At 45.4% G+C, this 12,520-nt stretch overlaps 1 protein-coding gene across 2 annotated transcripts in view; it reads left to right on the forward strand.

The window, feature by feature from the left end:
* LOC102455501 (neuroendocrine protein 7B2) overlaps positions 1-12,520 on the forward strand; it is a 98,233-nt gene that overhangs the window by 31,225 nt on the left and 54,488 nt on the right. The window contains exons 1-2 of one of the 2 annotated variants that reach the window (XM_025189462.2): positions 4,369-4,546; positions 5,993-6,225. In XM_025189462.2, the coding sequence (XP_025045247.2) occupies positions 4,449-4,546; positions 5,993-6,225 (331 nt within the window). In that variant the 5' untranslated portion in view covers positions 4,369-4,448. Of the gene's footprint in view, positions 4,547-5,992; positions 6,226-12,520 lie in introns of those variants that run through there. The other variant, XM_006132692.4, reaches the window with a different exon arrangement.

Genomic DNA, 12,520 nt, shown 5'->3' on the forward strand with positions numbered 1-12,520 from the left:
ATTTCTTGACTACGATTGAGACAATTGTAGAAAATCTAGATTACTTTCTATTGTTTGGATGATTTCCTTTTGGAACTAGGTTGGACTAGAATAGATTCTAGTACAATGTATGCAAAAAATTAAATGATCTGTTACCCTACTACTAATAGACTAGAAACTGACAAGAATGAAATACACTTTCTAGTCACTTTCTCTTCTGTTTAAAGAGCTAGTTATTTTTCAGAAGTCAAGTCGTAAGCTCAGCGCTAGTTACTGAGTTGCAGTTCTCACAGAGAAGTATTTAAAACCAAACACCAACAAAATTCCTCATTTTAAAGTTAAAAATGAGTCTTTTAATATTAAAGTATCATTCTGTATTTGGATACTGTGCCTCTTCTCATTCCTGTAAAAAGAATATTTATACTTGCTTGCCTGTCATATGACATAAGACTTGGATTGAGAGCTGTAGGGCAGGTACTGGCCCTTCTTAATAGTTCGTATGGGGCCTAGCAGAATGGGAGACTCCTGCTGATTAAGGTCTTTGGGGACTGCTATAACAGATGCCTGCTGTTAGCAACTGAAGGGGATTACAGAACAATCACAGTGGGCCAGTAGCACAGCCTTCATCCCCTGCAAGTTCAGCACCTTCTAGGAAAAGGTGCCACATGCACACAAATACACCCTACCCTTGAAGCTACAACTGCAGCTGGCCATGATGGCTCTAGACCAGAAAGTTCTGTCCCTAGTCTCTTAAGAGTCAGTTTGTCGTCAGAGAAGCAGGGAGCCCTCCAACCTCTTAAGACCTACTTAGTCAGTCCTGGGGTATGTCTGCACTACAGAGGTTTTTTTTTTTTTGAAAGTCAATTTTTCCAAAAAATGTCACTTACATCCACACTGCAATCGTGTTCTTTTGAAAGAAAATCGAAAGAACGGAGGGGTTTTCCCAGCAGTGGTAATCCTCTTTCTATGAGAGAGAGAGAGAGAGGGAGAAGCCTTTTTCCAAAAGAGCTCTTTGGAAAAAGGCATGTGTGGATGGGAAAGAGGGAGTTTTCAGAAGAAGAGGAAAAAGCACAACTGCCCTGGTGGCCACTCTGTCCATAGTAATCACAGCTTGAATGGACGTTACCTTTCAAAAAAGCAAATAACTTTTTCTATGCTGTTTGCCAGTGTGAAAGAAGCCTGCAGTCTAGACATAGCCCTGGTTCCCCCCTGTCCCTAAGGATCTTTGCCTTAGGGTAGGGCTACTCAACTTTGGAGCCTCGTGGGCCATAACGATACAGCACATGCTGAGGGCCGCAACTTAAGTGTGGCTGTGTATCTTGCAAATAGCTTCTTTCACACTGACTGGCATGAATACAAAGATTAAGGCAAGACTACACAACACAGAGGCCCCATTTAAGTCACTTCTGCTGATAATAAAATGCAATATTTACCTGATTTTCACCCCTATAACAACACTTTCAATGAACATTGCCAGTCCAAGAATTTAACTACTAAAATGCATATCAACAGGAGACCATTATATTGACTACTTTTTGTTTTAGCTTCTGCCTGTGGGCTGCAAACAAATGGGCTATGGGAAGGGTGTTGAGTAGCCCTGCCTTAGGGACTATTCCTTCTCCACTCACTGCCCCTCCCACAGGGCACAGTCCTCTATACCCTCATTTCTCCCTTTCTGTGGAAATTGACTCCCCTCACCCATGCCTGGATTCCTATGCTCAGTTTCTTCTTCACCACTGGGAACCCTGTGCTTCTGTCCTCTCTTCCCCCAGAATTCAGTACCTTGTTATTCTCCCACCACCACCATCCCTGGGGCCCCTGTGATTCTCCATCTCCCCTTCCCCCCGCGCGTGTGCACACACACACACTGATCCCTTTCTTGCCTGCTCTTTCCAGAGGCCTTATTCATGGCTAGCTGCACTGTGCTGCAGATAAGAGCTCTGGCTGGTAGGTGCACAGTAAGCAGAACTCAACTACAAAACATGGGACAGGGAGCACAGTGCTAGGTGCCCCTATCTGGGCAGACATGAGTGGGAGTGAATAAGATCTTCCTGTTTGGGTGACTGGAATAGTGTCTTTAAAGGACTTGCTGAAACTGATCCAATTCAACAAGTGATCCAACACTGCCAGAATAGGAAAAAAGGATTTGATTCTTATGGGGTCTCCTACCTCTTGAGTGAGGTCTTTAACCACTAGGCTGTGGGATATTCAGATGTGAGAAGTTCTCTGTCTCCTGTTTAAGCAGATCTGCTCTAGATAAATAATGGAAGAGGGATTGATGCTGGGGGACTGGAGCTGGGCTCTCCTACTTCTGCAGTAGGTGTCCTAACTTCTAAAATGCAGAATCTCTCTCTCCCCCATCATTCTGTTTAATGTCTAGTTTCTCTCTACTAAATGTTTGTTTAATTTAACGATTGGAGAATTACCTCCTTACGCAAGACATGGATCCACATTTGCAGTATAGTACGTTAGTGGTACCAATTTCCCACAACATTGACCCTGGAGTTACTATGAGTCTTTTAGTTGTGAGTTTACTACCTTAGCCAAGCAGGATATTTAATGACTAGAAAAATTTCTCCATCATACACTAGCGTGAGTATACTAGTCAGTCAACTATTGATCTTGAAAGTGGTAGAGGGATTTTGAAAACATCCTGTTTGAAAATCTCTGGGTGCTAATGTGAAGCATACAAAAAGCTACCCAACTGCCAGTAAGATCCAGGGAAGGGATAAGTGCATTGATCAAAATATAGCTCAGAAAACAAATACCAGAAGTTATTGAGCACAGCTCATTCAGACTGGTTCACTTTGGAAACTGTCTTTACTTAGGTTGAACAACTAAGTTTTATTTGTCAGTAACATTGGTGCTGTACAGTATAAAATCATTTTTAAATTACCATTTAAAAAAATCAGAAAAATAAATAATGGTTTTCATTTAGTCAAAGCTTTCTTTAAATTTAGCACTCAATCTTGCTACTTTAATTAGACCTAAAGAAGAGCTTAGTGTAGCTTGAAAACATCTTTCACAAACAAAAGTTAGTCTGATAGAAGATATTAGATCATTCATGTTGTCTTTCTAATATTTTGGGACCAGTCTGCCTACAACAACACTGCAAACAAACTTTAATCAGATTGCAATTGTATCCTCTGTGATAAGTGACTATAGCTTTGCCCAGTTGAAATATGTGCTCCTAGGGCACTCACAACAGTTGCTCTCTCTTGTTGTCTTGTAAATCTAAAGTTACACATCTAGGAAATAAATTCTGATCAGCTGTTGGCCAAAAAAGATAACGGAGAGTGGGAAAAGTCCAGTTTGTTAAATTATCTAAGTCTGAAAAGAGGAAAATTAATCTCAAACACCTTCCAGGCTTACCATTAGAATTAGATTTGTTTATACAGATAGAGTTTTTAGGGGGTCTTTAATATGGGTCTTCTACCTTTCGTATCCCTTGAACAAGGGCTGATTCCCAAAGGTGAGTGGCCCTTTCAGGCTCATAATGGGAGGAAGTAAACGTGCAGAGAAAAGATGAACTTCAATCCCTAGTGCAGTTTGCTCAGGTTTTCCCCTATCATTTTGGGTTATGCTGTTGTAGTTCCTGTGTGAATGCACGGCAGAGGTGGGGGTGTATATAGGCTGACCATACATCCTGGATTTTCTGGGACACTCCTGATTTTAAATATTCTGTCCTGTTGTCCCCATAAACCATCAATGTCCTGGAAATGCCAATATTTTGGCATATATTTCAGCGGGGGGAGAAGCCCTGAGGTTCTCTGCTGGATATGGCTTGGGACGGGGGGGGGGGGGGGGGAGAAGAAGAGCAGCTAGAAGCGGCTGCATGAGCTGCTGCTCCCCCTCCCTGGCTGGTAGAACAGCAGTGCAGGGATGCTGGAGGCTTTTTCCATTGCTCTGGAATCTGGAATCCAGCCAATAGGAGCAGTATAAGTGTCTGGGCCATGGTGGTGGGAGCTGAATGAAAGCAAGTGGCCCCACTTACCCTCATGTCCAAACCCTGCACCCCCAGCCTGTTCACTCACTGCCTCCACTGAGCCCCTGCCACCCCAACCCCCTCACTCGTCGCCCTGCCAACACCCCACACACCAAGCCTGTTCACTCCCTGCCCTTTGATTTAATTTTTATACTTTTGTAAGACTTCATATCAATTCACAAATCAGAAAAAAATCCTTTGTCCGATCACTTGTCCCAATTTGTGGTTTGGAACTATGGTCATGAATTCTATCTGGGCGCCAGTGCTGGGTAGGTAAGTGGGAGGTCGGAGCTGGTATGTCTGCGGGGTGTGTGACCCGCATACCGCAGTGTGTACATGGAGCATCGCTCCCTGGCTGCCCTGTGTGTGTAGAGGGGGCTTGCCGGGCCTGCTCCCCCTGCTTGCTGACACGGCACCCTTCCCCCCGCACCTGCCGCAGCAGGGACACAGCGAGGCGGGGGAAGGGGGCTGTGACTGCGCATGAATGGTCGCAGCACAGGCCGCCGCCTTCTCCTCGCAGCCTCACTCCGCCCGGGCCACCCCAGCTGCACACCAAGAGCTCGCCTGCCCCGGCGCCAAGCGGTGAGTGCCGCGCGTCCCTCCTGGCCGCTGCTGGCAGGCAGAGGAGCGGGCTGGTTGGGTGGGGCGCGAGGAGGGGCGGGTGTTTTGTCCCCCGCTGCTGCTGCTGCTGAGCCCGGCTCCCCAGGGGGCACGAGCCGCTAGAGCTGTTTTCGGGTGGGGTGTAAAAGCAGGGATCTAACGGGGCCGGAGAGGCGGCGCACCGGGCTGCGTGTGTCAGACACACACAGGGGGCAGATTTGCCCCTTAGCTATCGAGTCGTCTGAAAGGGCCCATTTGCCTTTCAAACGCACAAGGTCCTTGTTGCTAGTGAGTGGGATAAAAGCCTTTGTCACGGAGATGAACTGAGAGCAAGGCTGGGTGGCACCCTGGACACACAGGGAGGGGGAGAATCTCGCTCCAATTTATTTTAGGTGGGATTTCGCTGCCATTATTGCCTCAGGACTCAAGGTCATTTTACTGCCCGTTATTATACTATAAAAATACCATAAAGGGGGAACCAGATCTTTTAAGGCTCAGGCTTGGCAAAGCAAGGCAAGAGAATAATAGAGGTTTTCATTAGAATAACCAAAGTGCTAGTAAATGCATGTTTTCATGACAACAGCTTTCTGCATTTGAAAGAAAAATGGAACCTTTCCGGCTACTAGATAGATAAGGGGTAAATCTGCCTCCTCCCTCCTGTGTGTGTGTGTCTGCCTGTGTCTCTCTCACCCTGTGTGCCTCCTCTCCAGCCCTATTAGAATACAAATCTTAAAACCCCCCACAAGCAATCCTAGCGGATTATGCTCTTTGCAGACCAAAAAGGATAAGCCGATTGTTTAAAACCTAGTCTTAAAGGATTCTGTGTCTGCCTAAATGCATGCAGAGCGGCCATTTGGTGAAATGTATTCAAGTGGAATAAAAGAAGCCGGTTTGTTCCAGGTGAGAAGAAACGAAGAGACAGAGAGGGAGTGTAGGTGATGGGTTGCCAACCTGTGATGGAGATAAAAATGTGCAACCCATTAAAAAAAAACCTGGGAGTATTTAATTTCTTTGAGCAAGTGAAAGAGTAAAGTTTGAAAAGCAGAACATAAAACCAAGCATTTTCTTGCATTCCCTCTGTCCCTTGATGACATACTGTAAAATACTAAGTTAAAACGGAGAGAGGAAAAACCATGCCTGGTAACTTTACTTAGCTAATTTTTAACCCTTCAGTTTTTCAGAGTAAATCAGTAGGTTCATTTTGTTTAATTATGGCAGAAAAATAATCCAATAAATGCTACATACAAATCAATGTTATGCAGAAATGAACAGTTTACTGACTCCCACAGTCTTCTCCCCCATAATTTCATCTCTCTGTTTAAAAAATTCTTTTAGCTGATAATGGAAGCTGACCCAATAAGTTCTTTTTTATAAGCATACAGTATTTTACTGACTTTATCATCTATTTCATGTGTTTTATTTTCACAGGTTAGAAATGGCCACCAGAATGACAACTACGGTGCTTTATAACATGGTATTTTTGCTAGCATTTGGATTGGCTTTGGCTTCTAGTCATAGTCCTAGGACCCCAGATAGAGTTTCTGAAGCAGATATTCAAAGACTCCTTCATGGGGTTATGGAGCAGTTGGGCATTGCCAGACCCCGAGTAGAATATCCAGCACACCAGGCTATGAATCTAGTGGGTCCACAGAGCATTGAAGGTAGCTATTTCCTATGTTGCATTATATTGTGTTTCTTTTCATTCTCTTGCAGCCCATAGGCTATATAGACAATTGTTTTATACGTGTGGAAATGTTCCCTGTAAATTTGCAAAAGTCTATGCAATTTTCCAGTATGGACCTTTATTGTTCCTTGATTTAAAATCCCTATATCTAGCCTCTGTTTTGTAATTACACTCTCTTTTGAGGCTAACTAGGGTGCTAATCTACAGGTTACCTTGACAAGAGGAGAATGAGGAGGTTTGAGTGCACCTGCTTCAGACACCAAGTACTGTTGTCTTGGTGATTCGTGACCTACAATGGCTGAACAGAAGAGTTTCTCACAAGGTCCTGCCCAAGTGTTCTATGACTAACATCCTACATGTAATCACTGAACATACATAATCTCCTTCACTTTCTGATCCTACTTAATCACTTTGCATGGTGTCAAGTATCAGAGGGGTAGCCGTGTTAGTCTGGATCTGCAAAAGCGACAAGGAGTCCTGTGGCACCTTAGACTAACAGATGTATTGGAACATATGCTTTCGTGGGCAAAGACCCACTTTGTCAGATGCATGTAGTGGAAATTTCCAGAGGCAGGTATAAATATGCAGGCCAGAATAAGGCTAGAGATAACGAGGTTAGTTCAGTCAGGGAGGGTGAAGCCCACTTCTAGCAGCTGATCTGGAGGTGTGAACACCAAGAGAGGAGAAACTGCTTTTGTAGTTGTCTAGCCATTCACAGTCTTTGTTTAATCCTAAAATGATGGTGTCACATATGCAGATCTCTTTGAAGTCTGGTCTTGAAGGTTTTTTTTGCTGCAGGATGGCTACCTTTAAATCTGCTACTGTGTGTCCAGGGAGATTGAAGTGTTCTCCTAAAGATTTTTGTATATTGCTATTCCTAATACCTGATTTGTGTCCATTTATGGACAGTCCCTACGTAAAAGAATAAATGGACACAAATCAGGTATTAGGAATAGCTATATACAAAAACCTGTAGGAGAACACTTCAATCTCCCTGGACACACAGTAGCAGATTTAAAGGTAGCCATCCTGCAGCAAAAAAACCCTTCAAGACCAGACTTCAAAGAGAAACTGTTGAGCTACAGTTCATCTGCATATGTGACACCATCATTTTAGGATTAAACAAAGACTGTGAATGGCTAGACAACTACAAAAGCAGTTTCTCCTAGCTGCTGATCTGGAGGTTTGAACACCAAGGGAGAAGTGGGCCTCACCCTCCCTGGCTGAACTAACCTAGTTATCTCTAGCCTTATTCTGGCCTGCATATTTATACCTGCCTCTGGAAATTTCCACTACATGCATCTGACAAAGTGGGTCTTTGCCCACGAAAGCTTATGCTCCAATACATCTAAGGTGCCACAGGACTCCTTGTTACTTAATCACCTATTCATATATTTCTTAGTAGATTTTTGTGTGAAGCAGATTGATTCTGAACAAAATTCTGGTGCTCTACATGGGTAGTGTACCAGGGTACACTCACGTCTCTTGTGAGTGCCGCTGGCTGAGTGCATATGCCTGCAGTCTGTCTCTCTGTGGTATTGTGTTGGTGACTCAGCCCTCCAGCCATGTCATACACAGTCTGTGATGAAAGCTAAAACAAACCCCGTCTGGGGTTCAGATCCAAGAGGGACCTCTCAGTTCCCTCTACTGTCTTTCAATTTGTCCCTGCTCTGAAATAGAGTAGTGAAGCAGGGCTCCTTCCCTATAGGCAATGTCTTTGCCCGCTTAGGGCTTTGGGCTGCTATAGTTCGGTTCTCCTTCTGGGCACCTCAAAGTTCAAACCTGTCCCTTCCACATTGGCTCCTGGGGAGTTGAAGTGGGGAGATGAACTCAGATCAGCAGCTGTCTGCTGTGTCCATCAAGTCCCACTGTAGCTCTAATTCCCTAGGCCACTTCCCCAAGCCCTGCACCATCTTCACCCCTACCTTATGGCTTCACCCCAACCAAAGGATTGGAATTTCTTAGCTCTTAATTATCAGGATGATGAGATTTGTATTTTTAACAAGAATATTTTCTTCCCAAACTGTTTGCCATCCCCTTTGAATTAAACATTTATTTAAAAAACCCAAATAATTAAACTGACTGACTTGACTAAAAATCCCTTTGCCCAGTTGTTCAGCTCTCATTTCTTGTACACTGGTGATGTTAGTTCATCCATAGAGACTTCCATTGAAAATAGGCTAGATAAATCTAGAATTTCTATTGTGTGTATGAATTATTACAAGATTTTATTTGATATATTAGAGTAAAATAAAAAAGTCACAAACCAATTGTTTCTTTTCCATATCCCATTTAAAATTCCTTATCAGTCAGCCTGGCATGTTGGTCCTGTAGCACAGTTAGGGCAAGTCTCTGCAGCAGGGCTAAAGCCAAAATAAGCTACGCAACTTGAGTTATGTCAATTGCATAGCATAAGTCAAAATAGTTTGTCTGCTTTTGGTGCTATTTACACAGCAGGAAGTCTGAGAAAAAGCACTCTTCCTCTGACTTCCCTTACTCCTCGTAAGATGAGGGTTACAGGAATCGGAGTAAGAAGTCCTCCAGCTCTACATTATTTCCACATTATGTCGACATAACTGCTTGTAGTGTAAACACAGACTGTGTTATTTTGGAACAACATCAGTTATTCTGAAATAACACTTCTGTGTAGACGTTCCCTTAGTAAAACTTAGTACAGTAAACTTCCGATAATCTGGCACATTTAGGACCCAGGGGGTGCCGGATTATCAAATATGCCGGACTATCAGAAGGGGGGACTATGAGGGATCTGGAGTGGGGTGGGAGGGGACCCCTCATAGACCCCAGACCCCTCATAGCCCCCCCTTACAATAGTCCGGCTCTGCCCCAGGCGTCCCTGATTCAGCTGCTGCTGGTCAGTTTCAGCAGCAGCTGAATCGGGGATGCCTGCAATAGAGCAGCTGGGGTGCTGCCGGGTTGGTCCCGCAGCGCCGAGGGGTGGCGCTACGGCACCAACCCAGCAGCACTCCAGCTGCTCTTGGGGATGCCTGGGACAGAGCAGCTGGGGTACTGCCTGGTTGGTCCCGTAGCTCTGCCCCTCGGCGCTGCGGGACCAACCCGGCAGGACCCCAGCTGCTCTGCCCCAGGGGTCCCTGATTCAGCCGCTGCTGAAACAGATCAGCGGCTGATTCCAGGAAGCCCCGGGCAGAGCAGCTCTGCCCCGGGCTTCCTGGAACCAGCCGCTGATCTGTTTCAGCAGCGGCTGACTTGGGGACCCCTGGGGCAGAGCAGCTGGGGTCCTGCCGGGTTGGTCCCGCAGCGCCGAGGGGCGGCGCTACGAGACCAACCCGGCAGCACCCCAGCTGCTCTGCCCCAGGCGTCCCCAAGAGCAGCTGGGGTGCTGCCAGGTTGGTCCCGCAGCCCCGAGGTGCAGCGCTACGAGACCAACCCGGCAGCACCCCAGCTGCTCTGCTCCCGGCTTCCCCGATTCAGCTGTTGGTCAATTTCAGCAGCAGCTGAATGGGGGAAGCCTGTCCGGCTGCCCCAGCTCTTCCGGGTTCCTGATGGTGCCGGACCATCAGAAGTCCCGGAGCATTGGATGCCGGACTAATGGAGTTTTACTGTATTTTATATTGACTTTACATTCCAAGCTTCCATCTCATTTTTACATTTTATTTAAATTTAAATTGCTGAAATAGGCATGCTATTTTGTTTGGGATTTGGTGGGTTTTGTCCAAAACTAACAAATATTTTTAAGATGAACAATATCCTTCAAATCTAAAATATATGTTTTAAACCAGATATTCCCATCTGCAGGGCTTGACGAACCGCGGCGAAAGCCGCTCGCCAGCCCCGCACTGTGCATGCGCAAGAGCCACATTGCACATGTGCGCGCCGCCGGTAAACAGGGCGTGGGGCTGAAATCTACTCACCATGGGTGAGTAGATTCAATAGGTTGTTGAGCCCTGCCCAAAAAATTTTTTTTTGTTTTTTTAAGTAAAATATGTTAGGTAGTCAACAAGTATATACTTTTGTTGTTTTGTTTTTTTCCTGGAGGAGGGGAGTTTGTTTTTGGTGCTCTTTTGATTCAGATATTGACTCATGCCACATAAAAAAAGCCTGTATCGTTTAATTTTCCGGCAAGTTATGGATCCATCTATAAAATTAATTGCACATACATAGGGTTTTCTGATTTGCTTTTTAAGAGATGCAACACTTAATGAGTCTCATGCAATGTTTCTGTTCTTAATGCAAATAATGAAGTACAGGATGTTCAATCCAGCCAATTTAACATTGTAATGGATTTGGTTCATGATAGTGATTTTAATTGTGTAGTTTTTACATTACATTAATGTAGTTTTCAGCTATTCAAACCCAAATATATCCTTTTATAATATTACAGCTATGTGTTCTGTTTGTGAAAGAACAGAATTACAGATTTATTTTCTCCTTGTGTCATTAATTTTTTGGAAATAATTTTTAGTTTTAGTATAGTGATTAGGTATGTTCAAAATATTGTGCTATGTAGGAGATACCAGTATATAACTGTAATGTGATGGTGAAAACTTACTATATTGCTGATGTAATATACATAGGTCTCTCTAGTGGTGAAATGGCCACATTAATCCCAGAATATCACCTCTAGCCATGCTATGAGACAGGATTAGCTTTGGATAAATCTTCTTGATTTAATTATAGCTGATGAAAGGGGACTATGCTTCAAAGGAAGACTATGCTGACAACAGAGGACTGACCAACTTGCTTGGCTGATAACAGTGTGCTGCCATGCACTCTAGGACATTTGATTTCAATTCAGTCACTAAATGACACTACAGGCAGTCCCCGGGTTACGTACAAGATAGGGACTGTAGGTTTGTTCTTAAGTTGAATCTGTATGTAAGTCGGAACTGGCGTCCAGATTCAGACACTGCTGAAACTGACCGCCAGTTCTGACTTACATACAGAATCAACTTAAGAACCCCAGGCGTCCCCAAGTCAGCTGCTGCTGAAACTGATCAGCAGCTGATTCCAGGAAGCCCGGGGCAGAGCAACTCTGCCTGGGGCTTCCTGTAGTCAGCGCTGGTCAGTTTCAGCAGAAGCTGACTTGGGGACGCCTGGGGCAGAGCAGCTGGGGTGCTGCTGGGTTGCTCCAGTAGCGCCGCTCCTGGGTGCTACTGGACCAACCTAGCAGCACCCCATCTGCTCTGCCCCAGGCATCCTGATTCAGCCGCTGCTGAAACTGACCAGCAGCGGCTGAATCAGGACCTGGGGCAGAGCAGCTGGGGTGCTGCCGGGTTGGTCCAGTAGTGCCCAGAGCGGGCGCTGCAGGACCAATCGGCAGCGCCCCAGCTGCTCTGCCCCAGAGTCCAAAACAAAAGCCTGGTCTGCTGGGGGTGGAGGGGGAGCACACTAGCTGCCCCCCCCTCTCCCCAGCAGACCAGGGACACGGGGAGCAGAGCCTCTGAGGCTTTGCTCTGGCAAAGCCTCAGAAGCGCGGGAACCCGCCCGGTGCCCCTGGTGTGCTGGAGACGGTCTCCAGCAGACCAGGGGCACCGGAGCAGCTTACCAACTGGGCTTTCTCGCCCCGACTTCCGGGGCGAGAAAGCCCCGTTCGTAAGTGCGGATCCGACGTAAGTCGGATCCGCGTAAGTCGGGGACTGCCTGTAGTATATATATGCCAACTGTGTGTTAATATGATTCTTATTTAAACAAAGACTACTACTGATCTGTGTAGCTCTCCATTTACAGATAGAAGTTAGATATATTTACACACACACACACACACACACACTTGCTATCCATATGAAAAGTTGCCCCATTGACCATTTGTCTTGCAGTCTGCCAGCTAATCCACCATGGCAATTTTCTTCAGATATTCCACACTTCTGACTAAGTTTGGTCAGTCAGTCGACATTTTACAAACAAAGCAAAATGGGATATGTAGTCTTGGCTCATAGTGTGAAGGGGGGCTATACGACACTCCAACTCTCATAACCATCATGGCACTTTAGGCAGATGCAGTTCAATGTTGAATCAACTCAAAACATTCTGACATACATGAATTAAAAATGTCCGCTTTTTAAAATATTTTTATTTTATCTCATTTTTAGAGGGAAAAAATGTTGAAATTAGGGATGTTAGCCTAGAGATGTTTAAACAATTAACCGATAATCCTAGTCTTGTGGTTAATCCAAACACCTGCCCCCATCCGTACTGTTTGCCGCAGACAGAGGTGGCTCCATGGGCTCCCAGGGAGTGAGGCTGGGAGCTAGGAGTGCACTGTTCTGCTGGCCTTGCCCTCAGGGACGATTTTA

The sequence above is a fragment of the Pelodiscus sinensis genome, chromosome 4 (assembly GCF_049634645.1).
Source record: "Pelodiscus sinensis isolate JC-2024 chromosome 4, ASM4963464v1, whole genome shotgun sequence".
Classification (NCBI taxonomy): domain Eukaryota; kingdom Metazoa; phylum Chordata; order Testudines; family Trionychidae; genus Pelodiscus; species Pelodiscus sinensis.